Source organism: Eutrigla gurnardus (assembly GCF_963514095.1).
Source record: "Eutrigla gurnardus genome assembly, chromosome: 14".
In the NCBI taxonomy this organism is placed as follows: domain Eukaryota; kingdom Metazoa; phylum Chordata; class Actinopteri; order Perciformes; family Triglidae; genus Eutrigla; species Eutrigla gurnardus.
The window spans coordinates 2,973,452-2,990,494 of NC_139937.1; the positions used below are offsets into that span (position 1 = coordinate 2,973,452).

General features: G+C 38.9%; 3 protein-coding genes across 7 annotated transcripts in view; all 3 read right to left on the bottom strand.

The window, feature by feature from the left end:
* Window positions 1-65: 65 nt before the first annotated feature.
* Window positions 66-6,030, bottom strand: rpl18 (ribosomal protein L18). The gene is made up of 7 exons (XM_084026832.1): window positions 5,923-6,030; window positions 5,160-5,246; window positions 4,905-5,012; window positions 3,697-3,795; window positions 3,456-3,579; window positions 2,037-2,106; window positions 66-199 (listed from the first exon to the last, which is right to left on the bottom strand). The coding sequence occupies exons 1-7, from the start codon at window positions 5,923-5,925 to the stop codon at window positions 124-126; spliced, it is 567 nt and encodes a 188-aa protein (XP_083882958.1). The 5' UTR covers window positions 5,926-6,030; the 3' UTR covers window positions 66-123.
* Window positions 6,031-6,590: 560 nt separating this feature from the next.
* Window positions 6,591-8,563, bottom strand: LOC311024911 (mpv17-like protein). 2 transcript variants are annotated; one of them, XM_084027501.1, is made up of 6 exons: window positions 8,542-8,563; window positions 8,238-8,367; window positions 7,688-8,031; window positions 7,235-7,305; window positions 7,102-7,131; window positions 6,591-6,976 (listed from the first exon to the last, which is right to left on the bottom strand). In XM_084027501.1, exons 3-6 carry the CDS (start codon window positions 8,019-8,021, stop codon window positions 6,860-6,862), a joined length of 552 nt encoding a protein of 183 aa, XP_083883627.1. In that variant the 5' UTR covers window positions 8,022-8,031; window positions 8,238-8,367; window positions 8,542-8,563; the 3' UTR covers window positions 6,591-6,859. The 2 variants fall into 2 exon arrangements, with proteins under 2 accessions (XP_083883627.1, XP_083883626.1); XM_084027500.1 differs by having other exon boundaries at window positions 8,238-8,414.
* Window positions 8,564-13,090: 4,527 nt separating this feature from the next.
* myh14 (myosin, heavy chain 14, non-muscle) overlaps window positions 13,091-17,043 on the bottom strand; it is a 31,154-nt gene continuing 27,201 nt past the window's right edge. For all 4 annotated transcript variants that reach the window (XM_084026732.1, XM_084026734.1, XM_084026733.1 and 1 more), the window contains one exon: window positions 13,091-16,511. In XM_084026732.1, coding sequence (XP_083882858.1) covers window positions 16,322-16,511 — 190 coding nt within the window. In that variant the 3' untranslated portion in view covers window positions 13,091-16,321. The remainder of the gene's footprint in view (window positions 16,512-17,043) is intronic.

Consider the following 17,043-nt stretch of genomic DNA (forward strand, 5'->3'; position numbering starts at 1 on the left):
GCTAAAAAGAATAATCAGTGACTGATGCATTCACAAGTTGTTGAATAAAACACGAAAGACATGTAATTTTGTACAGTCCATCTTTTATTTCTATCAGATTGCATGGAAAACAAAAGACACAGACTAGTTCTTGTAAGCACGGCTGGATCTGCGGCCACGAGCTCTCTCGAACTTCCTGCCCTTGGAGCGGATGTAGGGCCTGGAAAAGAGGAATAGTTAAGTATAAAATTACAGCATCCAAACCCCAACATTCTTATAATAAAGCTATACATTATCGACTGTCTTAAATTTTACCTAATTCAATGCTACCTGACAACTGGAAGCAAAGTAGACCTAGCACTCGGTAATCATAATCACTAAAATAGTTTAGGAGCCATCACTAAACACTACAATTTTCCATGTTGTTTCGGTACCAACTACTTGGTTTTCTATTCGGTGTTTGTGTTCAGACAAAGCATCGATTGTAAATCACATACAATAGAGCGCAATGGCATTGGGTTTTTTGTTTATGGGGGGTTTTAAATTTGTTTTTTAAACATACATGTTTAAAATATATGGATTCAACCAGACTGCACAGCCCCCGTTACATAATAGGAAAAACACAGGTATAAGTTATAAAATGAAAGACTAAAATCCATTTGGCTTCAAGATACTGGCATTGTGCATGCATGTCGACTAACAGTTTACTGAAATTGAACATAACTGTCATTGCTTATGTTATAGTAAAACTTTTGCTTTTCTTATAAGTCAAAATATCTGCTTTGAAAACACTGGTTATCTCCAAAACTAATAAATCTACTTTCCTCCAGAACCACAGTGTAACGGTTTAAAATGACTCAGATTAATAATAAATAATTACACCAACAGTTTATGACAATTTTGTCTTTGCTCACAGGCATTTTTTTTTAACCCAGGTGTAACCAGTAACATCAGCAACAGTAGCATTGTATTCAAAATGTACCAACATCCTGGTCCTGTGTTTACTGGCACACTTAAGTAACAAAGTAAGGATTCATGTTATCAATTACTAGGGCTGCACCCAACATTAAAAAAAAAAAAAAGTATTAATTTTTTTTTTGAGTCATCCGACGACTAATTTATCAATTGTTCTAAAGATTAAAAAAATTCCTGATTAATATAATTATTGTTTTACCCAAAGCAAATATAACAAACTTGTCTGATAAATGTTTCACTCAAATCTTCTCTCAAAAACAAACAAATGCAACAAGATGCCAAACCCCATTTGTCAGATGCCTAACCAGTAAAATTCTGGACCTCAAATTTAAAAAGGATTGTGGTGACATTTATTTAAGCACTGCATGTCATTAGTGACCCTTCCCTGTCTGTCTGTGTGTCTGCTCGTCTGTCTGGGAACCTATCCCTTGTTTTATTCCCCTTTGTCCTCCATGTCATAGTCCATGTGTCGTTTCTCCCCTTCCAGTTAAAAAGGACCACAATGGAAACAAGCCTTTGGGCTTTATTGTGTTTTTTCTTTTATCCTTTTGAACACTTCTTGTTTATTGTTGTTCAATAAAGTTTTCAATCAATCAATCAATTCCCTGGATAGGAGAATCAGTAGTTTACTTGAAAACTTTACTGAAAATGGTTATGAAATGGATTTATTTTGTCAATGGAGTAACGTGCAGTTAAGATAGGCAAATGTATTTTTGCATCAGTGTGGGGCAAGTTAATAGATTGCAACAGTCTGTAATGTTAGTTTAAGCCATTTTCAAACATAGGCTGTTTATAACCATATTGAGCAGAATACAAGACAACTCAGGAAGAGACCGACAGACAGACGAGACAACACAAATACGAGTGTGACAGTAAAAGGCGGCTACTAGAGTCAGACTGAGAATGCTGAATGTTTAAACCACACTTCTCAAGTGTAATTCCCTGAAGAAAACCATTATCTTCCATTTGGGCCAATTTGGTATCAGATTGATCGAAATACTGACAATTAAATTATTAGTCATGCCTTGCATAAACTTTTGTTTTGTTTGACAACAGAACCAACACATCAACTGTACACATACTTGGTGTGGCTGTGAGGAGTTCCAGTGGCTTTTCCGAAGTGCCTGTAGACCTCTCTGCCTTTACGGGGTCCTGAGGAACAAGCACATTTTAAAATGAAAAGCCAATACAAAAAAGGTACACAGCTCAAAAAAAAAAAAAAAAAAGTTAGTCTTCACATTCATACATTTAAATGAAACATGCAATTTTGCTCATTTGTATCTGCTTGTGACAGATTCAAGTACATGTTTGTCAAAATACAGTGTGGACAGAGCTAAAAAGTGACATTACAATTCAGATGAAGTATTGTTGAGAATAAAGTGATTGTAATAAAAATGTGCATTGTCATTTGCAGTGATTACTTCCCTCAAGCTTTAGGTTAAATACTTATTTATTCGTATTTGCTTGTGACAATAAATCAGTCTTGTCCATTACCACCTAAATTTTGGCCTGAAATGACCCACATCGATATCCAGATAGTTTTAACACATAAGACAAAACAAATGTGTTTCTTTATACAGGTGAATATTTAGGTTGTAATGAAAACATTGTATTCAAAATGTCTATTTAAAATATAAGGGGATGTGGAAATGGTAGTAAAAATGTCAGGAATGTTCATTAACGCACACATTCTCATCTCACGATATATATATATATATATATATATATAGACGAAACCCACTGTAAATTAGGTTGAAATGGTTTGTCATGTTTAGAGTTTGGGAAACAGAGATACAAAGCATTGAAAAGACATTTGGGACTCTAAAACCTGACATTCAAATGAAAGGGGCTTAACAAATAGAAAACAAAAGTTGTGTTGTGTACATGTGTATATCTCAACTGCCAACAGGAAAACCTGCTTTCCTAATGCTGCATTCACACAAAATCAGACAATCAGTAAAATACCTTCTGGACATTAAGTGACAAACAGACTAGCAGGACGACAAAACATACATGATATGTTGCAATGGTGATGGGATAAATAATTACAAAAATCAAAAAGGATTTTGTTTCTTCCAGCCTTCTGTCTGCCTGATTCCATGTGAATGCAGTAGAATTATTTTATTATGGCATTACAACACACCAAGTTCCCTCACAAGTGCCTCCTTAAAGCAACACATCACTGTGACACTTCAACAAATATGGGGACTAAAGGCAGTTATCAAACAACTTTTCATGCCAAGGGGAAAAAAATAATTTCTTCCCATCCTTATAAACATGTTTGAAGTGCCTAGAAGTATAATTTAACACGAGTATCCCTAAAGGGAACCTTAGCTGCTATGCTCAAGTGACTATACTACAGAACCACATTTGTCATTCATGTGAGCTTGGTTTGTGGACAGCCAAAGTTTCCCCTACATGGGTGGACAACAAGAGCTTACATTGTTCTACTCCAATTGCATGATGGCATTATCATTTAAGTATATCCAATGTTTAGTTACCTGACAGCAGCACTGTACCCTGTCCTTTGGGAGAAGCCAAAGCCAGCTGATCAAAGGTCATCACCTCACCACCTGCTTTCAGGATCCTGCGACGGGCACCATCAGTTACCCTCAGAGCGCAGATCTGTGGGAAAACAAAGGGGATATCAGAACCATCGCAGACGGTCACAGACAACATAATGTTGAGGGAATCCCCCCCCCCCCTTGTGAGGGGTCAAAATAACACTATCTTTAAAGTTACCTTGAGTTTGGGGATATCCTGAATTCGGACATCATCAGTGACTGATCCCACAACAACAGCGATTCTGTTCTCACGGCCAGGCATCTTCATCTTACGGATCTGGTTGCAATGGAAGCAAAGTTAGAGGTTCAGCACATATGATCAAATGTCCTAACGAATGACAACAGGGCTCATATACCTTTGACATTAGGACTTCTAATCTGGGCAATATCATGCAAGCATTTACTGGCTGCATTTCATGGATAACATTGTACAATTACATTTAATATGACCATCAGATGAACTTCTTTACTTCATACATTTCCATTGTTAGTGTTGAGGCAATAAAACTTAAAGCCAAATGGCATACACACTAACCAAAATGCTGTCCAATTTGTTAACCCAATCTGATTTTAAGTTCTATATACTACTCAAAATAAACTGGATCATTATGTAGGGTCTAGGGGTGTGAATCTTTAGCTTCACAGCGATTCGATTCGATTAACGATACACTAGTTGGCGATTCGATTCAAGGACGTTTTTTTTTGTAACGATTCGATTCAGTAACTTGTAACCAAAGTTCTATATCCATGAAATAAACATGCAATAATGCGAGTGAGACTATCGGTATTCTTCTGAAAGGTGAAAAAATAACATTTATTCTATAAAAAAGTAGTCCTGCATAATATTTTATGCTGAATACCAAATGTAATTAAACATCGCTCAGTTATTTTGAACATTTTCAATATACTACATGCTGGCGGGGGAGAGAGTGTCTTAAACCATTAATCATAAGTAAGAATCACGATTCATCCGATTAAATGCATTTATATCAATTATTGGTGAAGCCAAAACGATTCATTCTATTTATATATTTTAGCAGATCGATTTAGTAGAATCTATAGGACTATCGATTCATTGATTAATCGAATGAATCGTTACACCTCTAGTAGGGTCACATGAGCCCATGGGTGCTGTGGCACTAAAACCTAAGTCTTCATCCCATTGTGACCAAAAGACACTAATAGCAGAAAAATAATTTGATAAACTGAAAGAAATTTGATGTGCATCAGTCACATCTGCATTGATCCAGTGGTCTGAATCTGTGCATGCCTTTAAGTACTTTGAAAATGCATTTCAGTCTTGATATACATTTGTAAATATATCCGATTACAGCTGAATAAGAATTAATTAGAGCTGGATAGGATGAGGGTAAATTAAGAACTGACCAGGCGGGAGACGGAGATCGGTGGCCTGTTGGTCCTGCTCATGAAGAGCCTCCTTAGGACAACCTTGTTGAAAGGAGCATTAGAGCGGCGGGCCAGGAACCTGTACAACTACAAGAAGCCAGCAGGATGGTTAGGAACATCAGGCAAAATTGTAATATCCACTCAGAAGTTATTGTGCCAAGAGGACAGAAATATTTACTTGTACTGGTGGTATTATTCCAATGAGCAAAAGCATAATGTGTAAATAGAAATTACCTTGACCAAGAGCCTCAGGTAGATATCCTGGCTCTTTGGCTCTTTCCTGTGCACCTTACGGTCTTTGTTGTGTCTGATGTCAACTCCCTTGAAAAAGAAACAAACACATTAATGCAATAACTAACAGTGGATATAATACATTAATACCCAGCTACTGGACATTTAACATGAAGCCTAACAATATACCCATTATATCCAGGCTCCATTGCTAACGTTACATCGTAACTTTATATTCAAGTCTTCAACAACACGTTCAACTATGAGCAGAATATATACTACTGAGGGCATGAAACACGGCTATATTCCTTTCGTTAAGGTATCAAGCAGCACAACATGTAAGGTTAGCACAGGCCGGTTTACACGTTGACAACCCAAAGCTAACCATCACGAGCGGCATAGCTAACGAGATCACAATCCCAAGTAGGGCTGGATTTCACAATTGTAAACAAACGTTAACTTTGGTGAAATAGAAATCGTGGTTTAACACAATATTCCGCATGCCGAACCACGTTTAAAGCTCGTTTCTGATCAACCGCAAGCACCTATGGGCTGCCTGACGAGCACTACATCGCCATCACGGTGGGTAACGTTAAACTAGTATCATTAACATGGTCTAACCACACGAAATTATGCCAGGACTGTAACGTGAATTATGTTTAGAACTAATATAGCAAGTCATTTAGAAAATGTGATGTTTGAATTCCAAGGATGACAGTGGATAGTCACGCTATTGTATTAAACATTTTCTACTAGCTGCACCTACCATCTTGGGCTCAGAGCGAAAAGGGAAAAGGAAGAGCCGAGGTCTCGCGATAAACACGGCGCTGAAGTCTCGGGTCACTGATTGGCTACAAAGCGTTCGCTTCCAGCAAGACAGCGCCCCCAGTGGCGGAGATGCAACATAGTGGAAGTGTATTACTAATTTAGTTTATGAATTTGTAAACTTACTACTAATAATTATGCTGATATTATATATATATATATATATATATATATATATATATCAATTACAGTAACTGAGGAAATATGCAATTAAATTCAAAACTATATATATATATATATTTCTTTTTTATATGTATATATATATATATATATAAAGTTTTGAATTTAATTGCATATTTCCTCAGTTACTGTAATTGATTAAAGTTACTAACACTATCCATTTAAATGTATCCAAATAAAAAAATATTCTCGGCTCACGCTCTGTTAAACGCCTTCTCCATCAACAGAATCTAAGAGGTCCAAAATCATGAAGTTCACCCTCAGCATGTTTATGAAAAAAGGAGCTATTTAAATCATTATATAATTTGATTAATGATACAATGTTCAAAAAGAAAACAAGAAACACACCAAACTTTTTTTTAATACTTTTATTGGTTAAAATCACGGCAACAACAACAAAGTTATACATACCGTACAGATTGTAAATACTGTTAAAACATTTAACAACTTGGTTGTTCTCAGAGGAAAACATTACAACGTAAGCAGCAGTAATTGCTGTTTCATCATTGCAATTCACATTTATTCTTTTAGGAGACGGGGTAGTTGAAACGAAGAAACAAATTACCACAGAACAAAACAAACACACATGTGGGCTGATTCAGAGATGTGACATTACTCATGTTTTCTCAGTAAAACACTTTGCAATCAACTTGTTCCCTTAAATGAAGCTGAAGTCAGAGTCATGAGTTCTCTGCAGTTTACTCTGGTTTGTGGCTCTGCTGTCTGAGGTGACACAGGAAGATGGTGAAAGCCAGTGCAATGCCACCCAGAAACGCTGTCCGTGCCACTGGGGGGACGAGGGCAAAGTTCACTGCCTGAGATGTTGGAAGAGTTGGAAAAACATGTCATTCTTCATCTGTGGGTTAGATCTACTGTGTACATGAATATGTATCTGTAGCTAGAAGTGGCCGATGATTGGATGAGTACAAGGATATCTTACCTGCATTGTTGACCAAAATACCACTCCGGTCTAAAGAGAGGTAAAGCAAATTTATTTACAGATAAATAGACAGACAGAGAGATTTATTATGGCATATTAGGAATAATTAATAGTCTAATAAAACCAACTGTACCTTGTAAGATGTCCAGAATTTCTGTCTCCAGTCTTCTAGTGGGTCATCTTTTTTTTCTAGTAAACTTAAACCTAAAAGGTAAAGGTGGATGTTAATATATTTGCGGATTCTTTGATGGATCCGTCATTAGAAGTGCATGTTGTGTGGACAAGCATGATTCAAACCCACTTTATTTTAATATAAGATTCACTATATATAGGCTATATATAATTTCAAATGTGATTTTCCGTAATGCAATATGGTAATGATCTTAGAGAATATATAGACCATTGTGTTCAACTAAATACAGAAGGTCGGCTTTGTAAAGAAAATGTGAACTACAGGCAATAATAGCAAAGTTTATTAATGAACGACTGAATATTTGAAATGCAGCATTTATTTTAAGAACTTAACTATTTCCCCAATAATTACTAACGAATGAATATTGATTAATGAAGTGAGAAAAACACACACCTATGTAAAAGGCACTGATGGTGAGAGGAGCTGCGATCAGCTGATCCACCACCACCTTCCCCGTCACTGCCTTCACACTGCTCCCGGGCAGCATCTTCTCCAGACCCCGGAGCCACTGGTAGTTGAAGTTGGCATGGAAACAGAAGCCGACAGTCGCCACTCGAGCCGTCTGACACCAGTCGATGCCGGCCGGATCCTCCGATGCGGATCCGCCCGCACGTCTCCCACCCAGCGCGCTCTGTTGGATGAGGTCAGCAGAGGCGAACAGGGTTGTGTATCCCAGCACGTTACTGATGTACGGATGGGCCTTGAACGCAGCCCAGGCCCGATTCATGGTGAAAGATCTGAGCAGAGAAATCTCAATGAAAATACAACCAAGCCACTGCCTGCTTTACAATGTTTGTTTATTTTAAGGGAGGAAGGCTTTTGAATGCATGTTCAAATTAAACACATGTTGAAGGAAATCACTAATGATCAGCAAAATAAAATGTTGAAAATGTCTTAAAGCACTTCAAGTTACAGCTTTTACCCAATAAGGAGTTAAACCTACCATTCAGCGTAGTCCTTCTCACCTCCTCCTCTTTCCGAAGCCAAAGAGACACAAAGATCTGCTCTGATTGGTTCAGTTGGACGAGGAGGAGCCGAGATGAAGGTCTTCTCGCCAGGTCAAAGTTCTGCCACTGTAGCGGAGAATGATAAGACCTTTATCAGCCAGCTGGAGTACAATCTGAGAAAGTAACACATGTGAGAACGGCAGCAGACGTAGAGGTCCTGTAATGACTGAAGTTCCATTAGCAGTTCATTGCAGACATTATCCGAAGCAACTTGAGTCACAAAAAAAAAATGCAACTTACTTGGTGAAGTGCTGCAGTTGAGAAACCAGCGGAGAGATAGCTGAGCAGCTCAGAGGCACATGTGGTGTCACTATAAATAGATGCCACTCCTGCAGCAATGCTGCATGCTTTTGGATAACGCACCACAAGATGCACAAAAAAACGTTATTTTATAAGAGGAAGACACACGTTGTGTTGTTTCATTAAAGACGCCAGAAAGGTGTTTGAGATAAAGTGTCTTAATAGCAGCTGAAAGCCGCAGAAAATATTTAAATGGAGAATAGTTACGAGGTGTGTGTAACACAATATGCTCCTTCTGGAAGTAACTCAGCTCTATATGGCTATAGTTTGCCTCCGCAGAGACCCTGAGGCAAACTATAGGCTACTTATAAGTATTACCAACAACAGTGCTGTGATGTTTACCAAGGAAACATTGGGAGGGCTATTCATATATATATATATATGTCACTTCAGATAGTTAAATGTGCAACATGAATTTTAAAATGCACATAAACTGCCTTTGTGAGAAGGCCAGCCTCCCCACCTGCTGCCATAGATACTGTATGTACGATTCTGTAAGTGGAAGGCGTGCTATTGAACTGCAAAGGTCAATTAAAGCCACTAGCAACCAGCTTGGCTCTTCCCTCTGAGAATGTGATAATTAGGGCCAGAGTTTAAGTTGATCAATTAAGGGCTTGTTAACTGTCTCAACTGGTGCGTTTATGTCTCCCAGTATTTAACAAGCCTTTAGTGTGGACACACAATGGAGACGTGCGCCCACACCTCTACCAGCGGTTGACTTCTCAGATAATTGTCCCTTTCTTTTCAAAGCCTCTCATCATGTCTCACTTCCTCTCCCACCAATCATCTGCCACGTTGTTTTCTATTCACGCTATAGGAAAAGGGGCGTTTGCATTGAGCAGTTTGTGTCACTTGACATAATTTGGACACAATACATGAAAAGACACACATGGACAATTAAGTGAGCACACACCTCTCTCTCTGAGGCAGCCCGCTTCCATCAGGCGGAGTCCTCAGAGCAGTTTGTAGGAAGATAAGAAGACGAACAGCAGCCTGACAAGGAACAAGGTAAACAGGATTTTATTCTATTTTATTTTATGTGATGAAATGAATGGATCAAAAGGTATAAAAACAAATGTATTAATCCTCTACTGTATTACTAATAATAGGCCGTGGGGATCTTTTACTAAAGTAAAGTAGCATTGCCACAATCCATGTTAAACGTTATACATTGCAGTAAAATGCACTTAAAGATGTTAGTCAGGAAATGATTGGATCAGTATTTTATGTTGCAGCTAGTTGAGGTGAAGCATATCTCATATACTGGACTGTAGATTAATGTAATGTATTTTATAAACTCGGCAGGTTCTGTGTTCATCTGCAGAATAACCAGTAACTAAAGCTGTGAAACACTTTTTTAAAAGCAGCATACAATTGAAATACTTGAGTACAATTATTTTAATTTGTAATTAAGATGACAATCTCATTAAAAACTCAAAACGTTGTGTAACTTTAGATTATTAATAGTAATTAAATGCTATTAATGGTCAGTGGTTAACATTTTTTGTCATGTTAAATCACTCAAATTACAATTCACTTGAGTTAATTTCAAAACAGTAATGTTTTTTTTTATCCTTCCATGTCTTCATCCTTTTGTATCTCATCTCTTTAAATGCACCACCTCTTGACTCCCACAATGTCTCTCTCTCTCTGTCTGTCTGTCTCTCTCTCTTTCAGCCATGCGACCATCCATCTCCATGACTCTTGAGCCCGGGTTGGAGCGAGGGGTCCCGTGGGGTCGTGACCTCTACACCTTTGTCACTTCAGCAGCGGGTCACATGATGAGGACTCTTCAGAAACCCCGGAAGAACCGGCCGTCCAAACGACAGGTCAACCACCGTCGCTTCCTGCACAACATGATCCAGAGGTTTGTGAACTGTAGAACAGACACCATGTTATATTCTTTACGTCTTCAGGCCTCTCAAAATCCTTCAAATTAAACAAATCTGAGATCAGTATCACTCTTGGCTACTGCTCACAGCACGACGGCTCACGAGAAGACATTTGGGGAAATATTTGCGTTAAATGAGAAGTACCATTCCTATTATCTGTATGGCGATAAACACACTCAAATATAACTTGTTGACGGCAGATTGTACTGTTGGACGGAGCCAGGCTGGCTGTTCCCCAATGTCTGTGTGCTAAGTGAAGCTAACTGGCTTGTTGTAAGTGCGATCATATAACTCTTGGCAAGAAAGCAAATACATTATTCCCCTGAAATGTCAAACTATTCTTTTGAGGTTACACACAAAGTGCTGCTGTTCAGTATTTCATTGTTCTCCTCGTGTATTTCTCTCAACAGAAAGTTTTCTGATATTGAAGCAGCAAACCAGCGGCTGACATCAGCTCTTTATCTTAAGGAGGATGAAAAAATATCATCCTGTCCGCCACCACATACGACACTTGACCAGTCAGGAAGCCTCCAAGAGAGTCAACTACCAGATACACACACAGGGAGCTCACGTGGAGCTGAAATCAGTGAAAGGAAGCAGCCCGACTCTGCTCTTCTTTGGGAACGACACCCCAAACCCCAGCCCACCAGCTGCACTGCTGCAAAGAACAACCAGGGTAAAGAAAGACAGAAAGAAGAGAGTATACATCAAGTATCCTCATCGTTATCATCTATCAGCTCCCCAAAAGGACCAGACTATCACCACGGGGCAGAACTCCTTCATCCCAACGATGAGAGGCGGTCAGTGACGCCTCAGCAGGACCGTGCTTTCAACCAGAATGTGGACATCTCTCCTCCCTTCTCTCCAGGCCTCGCTCCCTTGTCTCTCACCTCATGTGACTTCTCCATCCAGATGCTCACAGACATCTCAGCCTGCATGCAGGCCCAGAAGGGCGGTGGCGACATTGCAGAGAGTCAGTGGACAGATATGATGGACCTTTTCAGTGTTGGCAGCAGGGACTTGGGAGGCTCAATGGACGTAGAGGCCTACTTTGAAAGCATCTGTGCATGCCACGGCAATGCTGGGCAGGAAGTCGGGGCTGATGATGGGGGATGTGCAGATCAGTTAGATGGCTCCATCGGCAGATCAACAAGTGTGACAGATGAGTGCGGATATCAATACAGTTGTGGTGGAAATGGGGAATTGACCATAAACCACTTCCAGAGTGAAGAGGGGAGCTTGCAGGCGCAGAATGGAAATGAAGATGCCCTCGAGACACAACTTCAGACAGACATCATCCAAAACGAGCTCCCCGCGTCAATCAGCTACCACTGCAACGGCTCAGAGCTGCAGACATACCAGCATCATCAGGACAACAACCGCAGTCTGCTGGCACGTTGTGAAGAAGACCGAAACGTTACGCCCTTTGAGGGCATTGCTCAATCCTTCTCTGTCCCACTTCATAACCCTGAGCACCGACCCATGCCGATACTGCCCAACGAGGATGACTGGCTGTTCACTGACATCTTAAAGGACGGGACGTCACCCGACTGTCAGGGAGACATGTCTTTTTATTGAGGTATGTTCCTGAAATACTGAAGGTGAGTGAGCAGAGAAAAGCTCTGCATCATCTCACTCATTTCAAAAAGGAAGAGCAAGAATATATTCAAAGCAAAGCTAATTTCATGCATTTTGTTCTTAATTAGAATGATTGCACGTCTCGACAGGAATGCATTTACAAGTCTGTTTGGACCTGAGCACAAAAAGAGCTTTACAGGGTATTGTATGCATAGCTGCAGCACTTTCAAGTGTATTGTTTGATTGTGTTTTTATTTATTTATTTATATATTTTTATTTAAGCTTCAAACAGAGCTGAACCGAGCTGGTGGCATTTACAGTTAATTAAAATGACTTTGTGATTCAACCACAAATCAAATTTGACTGGCAGTAAATTAATATATATACATATATATATATATATATATATATATATATATATATATATATATATATATATATATATATATACATACATATACATATATATATATATATGTACTCACTGACAGTAAGTAATCAAGCTACTTTTTATGCTTTTAACTGTTACTCAAGCCGTGGGTCTCAATCTGTTGATTACAGAGGTATTATTGCAATGGTATGAAATCTAAATGTTTGGTGACAAATATTCATAATGCCAAATAAACCACAAATGCAGTTATAACATGTATAACTCCTGTTTTGTAGTGTGTGTGTTTGTGTGTGTTTGATAAATGATGGATGAAGCATTCAGATCCTTTACCCAGGCAAAAGCTGTGATATAAAAATATTCAATTACAAGCAACAGTCCTGCATTGAAAGTGTCATACAACTATAGTATTTTTGGCAAAATTAGTATCCAGTAAAAGTATTTATAATAGCCCCTGTGATCGTGCTGAGGTGGAGCTCATTTAAACTACTTTGTATTCCATTTATACTGTTTTGTGTTTTAATCTACACAAATGCATCATATTTGATAACTTACAATGTAAAATCTGTAAAGTACAGTACTCGAGTACATGCGACCAGCTTTTGCTAAAAAAAACACAGAAACACAAAGATCAAAACCAACGACATATATTAAAGTTAACCCCAGTCAGATGTTTTATAATTACAGCATCATTAACAAAACAAAGAGGCTAAAACAATAAAACACATTTTTTCCAAAAATGTTTCAAGTTCCACAGTAGCCATGAAGAAAGAGAGACAACAGGTCAGAGAAGCACCGGCCTCGTCTCTGCTACAGGCGGTTCTTGTTCCGGCGGTTCGATCCTCGCGTCTTTGCTCGATCAAGGCGGGAAAAAACGTTGCCACGTTTAGACGTTGATACGACATTCTGAGATCACGACTTTTTAAGTGAACAGTTCCGAGCGACAGACGTCATCTCTTTTGGCTTTACGCTTAATATCGGCCTCTTTGAGACAAACGACAGCCTGACCAAGCAGACACGACGGACGTTTATCTCCACTGGTAATGTGTAAAGTGCAGCGTTTACACAATAGCTTTAAAAAAAACACGCATAGAGAATCAAACTAAATCAATCAAGAATTGTACATACAGAGAAACAAAAAAGAAAACCCTTTAATAGAGCGTAAAATATATGTCGTCAGTAGTCAAATCTCTTTCTTGATGTTTCTGACCCGTCACTAACTGTGAACCTGCATGGCAAAAAAAAAAGAAGCTTAACGTGTGTGATGGACGAGGGGACTGTAGCATATTGTACACGCATATTGTTCTTGTTTTGGATGTTCCATTTGCATTGCTGTTTCATTAAAATACACATTTGTTCATTTTCAAAAGAAGAGGAGGGAGCAGCGATGACGACCCTGATTACCGGAAACTGCTGGACTGCTTCTGTGTGTAAACCAACCAAGCACCAATCATTCATCGTATATATATATACTATATATAACCAGAACACAAAGTCAACATTCAGATTGATCCTTCTTTAGTTCCAAATGAAAGTGAAAGTGCCAGTGACATTCTTTATCATTTAAAGTAGAGAATTGTTGTACATTTTGGGAACTGGGCTTATTTTCATCTCATTGTTGTTGTTGAGTTGGACGAGAAGATGATATCATTCTGACCTTTAGCTTAGCTTAGCTCAAAGACTTGCTCTGAAGCTTACAGCACACACCTACCAGCATCTCTGAGACTCACTCGCCACACATTTCTGCTTGTTTGTTTCATCCGTTTAGAAAATAAAGTGGTAAATTAGGTTTTTACATACACCAGACTATTTCTTGGCTGGGTGCAGTGACTTCATGGAGGTTTTGCTTACTGAGAGATAAGAAATAGATAAGCGTTAGTTAGCTTAGTGAGCTGTAGGGATGCTGGCAGCTGGATTACGTCAGCAGGAAGGCGGGAAGCCTTGACGCTGACTACGATAAGCTGGCTGTAGCGTCATACTTAATGCACAGACATGAAAGTGGTACCTCTCCACAAGAAAGCAGATGGTCATAAACAACAACAAAATCAATAAAACATGCCGAAGTAAAACGAAGATTTTTCACTCAAAGAAAAACAGATTTGAAAGCAGGCTTTACACAAAACTGTGTCTATTTCATAGCAGGGTCATCACGCTGCTTGTGATTGGCTGACACACACGCTTATGTCATTTAGAGTCGATGGCTCAGGTAAAAACAAAAAATCTGCTTTTTGCTCTACTTGCTGTTTGCTTCATATAAAGGAATTTCTCGTGCTTCTAGTGTCATTTTTTTTTTATCTAATACTACTCGTATCTGAAAATGCTTGGAGTCTCGTGCTCAGTTCTACTGCTGAGGAAAAGTAGAAAACCCGTCTCTCCTCCTCTCATCTATTCTACAGCTACTCTACGTTCACTACTTAGTTAAGTCCCTTTTTCTCATCCATACGCCCACCATTTGGTTAAACACAAAAGCTTTGTTTGATCAATAATTTACAAAGATAATCAGTAAAAATCAAAATTACAATGTACAAGATTCTTGTCAAAATAAAATGTGATGTGTTTATCAGTCTAAAACTACAACAACAAAAATCCATTGTCACAATTTGCTCACCTTTGAATAAAAGGATCATTTATCAGTTCCCCGGGTTATTTTTATCTAGTTATGTTGCTGTGGTACACAATCCATAAACCTTCTTTTCTACACCAGTATGGACCTCAACCAGTTGAACCAGTTGTTGATGATGATGAGACTAACAAGCTTCCTCACAAAGACGAGTCGCACAGAAATAACCAGGGATCAATAACTTAAGTTCACATTGGATATAAATTATACAATTTCAAATTTCTGAAGCAATATGTTAAGACTTTAGTTGAAGAAAAGATCTAATACTACCTACCGCTTTGTCTAACAACAAACTGTTTCTAATCTATTGAAAAAGGATTCAGTTACTTAATACAACTTTAATGCAGCTTTACTGCATGAACGCTGCTTTTCATGGTCAAATGTTTGTCTCTCTACTATTCTGACAAATTAGATGAAAATGACATGACGTCGTTGTGGAACTTAGTGTAATGCTTCCTAGTTTCTGATCAATGTACAATAAAATGTTTATTTAAATATTAGTTACCAACTGCCATTTTTTTTTTGCTAACCGCCACTGTGTGTTTCCCCTTTTCTCTTCGTCAGATTATTCCAAGTTTCTCGGTTACTTTTTTTTTTTTTTTTTAAACGGACAGTTTCATGTGTGTATGTGACTTCTTTTATGCAACAGATTGTCTCAACACCTTTCAGAAGTAGCAGCCTTTTATGAAATCAGATTGTATATATACTGTGTGCGCACACACACATATTCTGTATATATTTATATATATGATCCTCATCAAAAGGTTAAACATGGCTTAGCTTTTAAATACTTCCTAATGTAAAAGACGTGACCACCATAATGTTTTCTGCCCTCTAATTACTGCACAGCATCATGAAATTAGTTGATTATAATTCACTTTCCCCTCGGAACTCTGGGAAATGCAGTTCAGTTGCGCAAAAATGCATTACAGAGATGTAATGTAGAAATGTCCAGTCTTTGTTATGTTTTTCTAATGTCACAGTTCGTTACAAAATAAAAATTAATTTCAGTTGCTTTGCAAAATTTTTTTTTTTTTAATCCTTTCTTTTTTTACACTTTTTAATGTATTTCAGTGAGGTTGTTTTACAGTTATAGCGCCTGATGAATTCATCTTAAATGTACTTCTATAAACTACTGTGTTGTGTTGTGTTGTGTTGTGTGCATGTCACTCCTTCACCCCTGAGAAGTTGAGGCTTTGCGTGCGTGTGTGTGTGTGTTGCGTTTGTAGCAGTCTGTGTGCATCACTCTGTGTTGTTGACGCTGTAGGGCGGCGGAGGGTCCAGGCTGTGTTCAGAGGAGGGAGTGGGGGTCCCTGGAAGTCCAGTGGAGGGGGTCGGCGAGGCAGGCGGCTCCTCTGAGTCAGAGTTCTCCAACGAGAGGTCGTCGACGAGCGCTCGCCGTCCACGCATCGCCAGGGGCAACGGAGCACGCCTGGACAATGAGACAAACACAGTTACAGTATGTCCTGCTGGGAACAAGCTGATGCTTCCAGCTCGTCTTTCAGGGCATACTTGCACGTGATCACATTTTCTTTTTACATTGATTTCATTATTTATCAAGATATCCAGTAGGGATGCAACGGCTCTCAATATAATATTAAAATGTACGGTACGCCATGCACGGTATAATACGCACTTGTGAATTGAGGTATTTACGGTTTGCAATACAATTTCGCGTGATTTCACGTTTCCATCCTTGTATTTCTCTCTGAATTGGCTATGTCAGAGCTTTAGAGGAGCACTTGAACGCAGCATGTGTTCACGCCTCCCTGCCAGTAAATATCCAACGTCCTGGGAGCAGGACGGCTGAGCATGTAACACGGCCAGTTAAAAAGTTGTCTCTGGTTGATGCTTCCAACAAGCCGATTCTACCAGTGTAGAAACCACAAGAACACAACAAGTGCAGTGGGACGATTATTGATAAAGATTTGCAGCCCTTTTCCGTAGATGTGGGTTTCCGTCAC

Excerpts from the sequence above, each read along its gene's own strand:
- LOC311024911 (XM_084027501.1), bottom strand. The coding sequence starts at position 8,021 with ATGAATCGGGCCTGGGCTGCGTTCAAGGCCCATCCGTACATCAGTAAC. Across the intron at positions 7,306-7,687 it reads CATCAGTGCCTTTTACATAG|GTTTAAGTTTACTAGAAAAA; the intron begins GTGTGTGTTTTT and ends TTTACCTTTTAG. Across the intron at positions 7,132-7,234 it reads AATTCTGGACATCTTACAAG|ACCGGAGTGGTATTTTGGTC; the intron begins GTACAGTTGGTT and ends ACCTCTCTTTAG.
- rpl18 (XM_084026832.1), bottom strand. Across the intron at positions 3,580-3,696 it reads AGGATATCCCCAAACTCAAG|ATCTGCGCTCTGAGGGTAAC; the intron begins GTAACTTTAAAG and ends GTTTTCCCACAG. Across the intron at positions 2,107-3,455 it reads GGGTACAGTGCTGCTGTCAG|GACCCCGTAAAGGCAGAGAG; the intron begins GTAACTAAACAT and ends CTTGTTCCTCAG.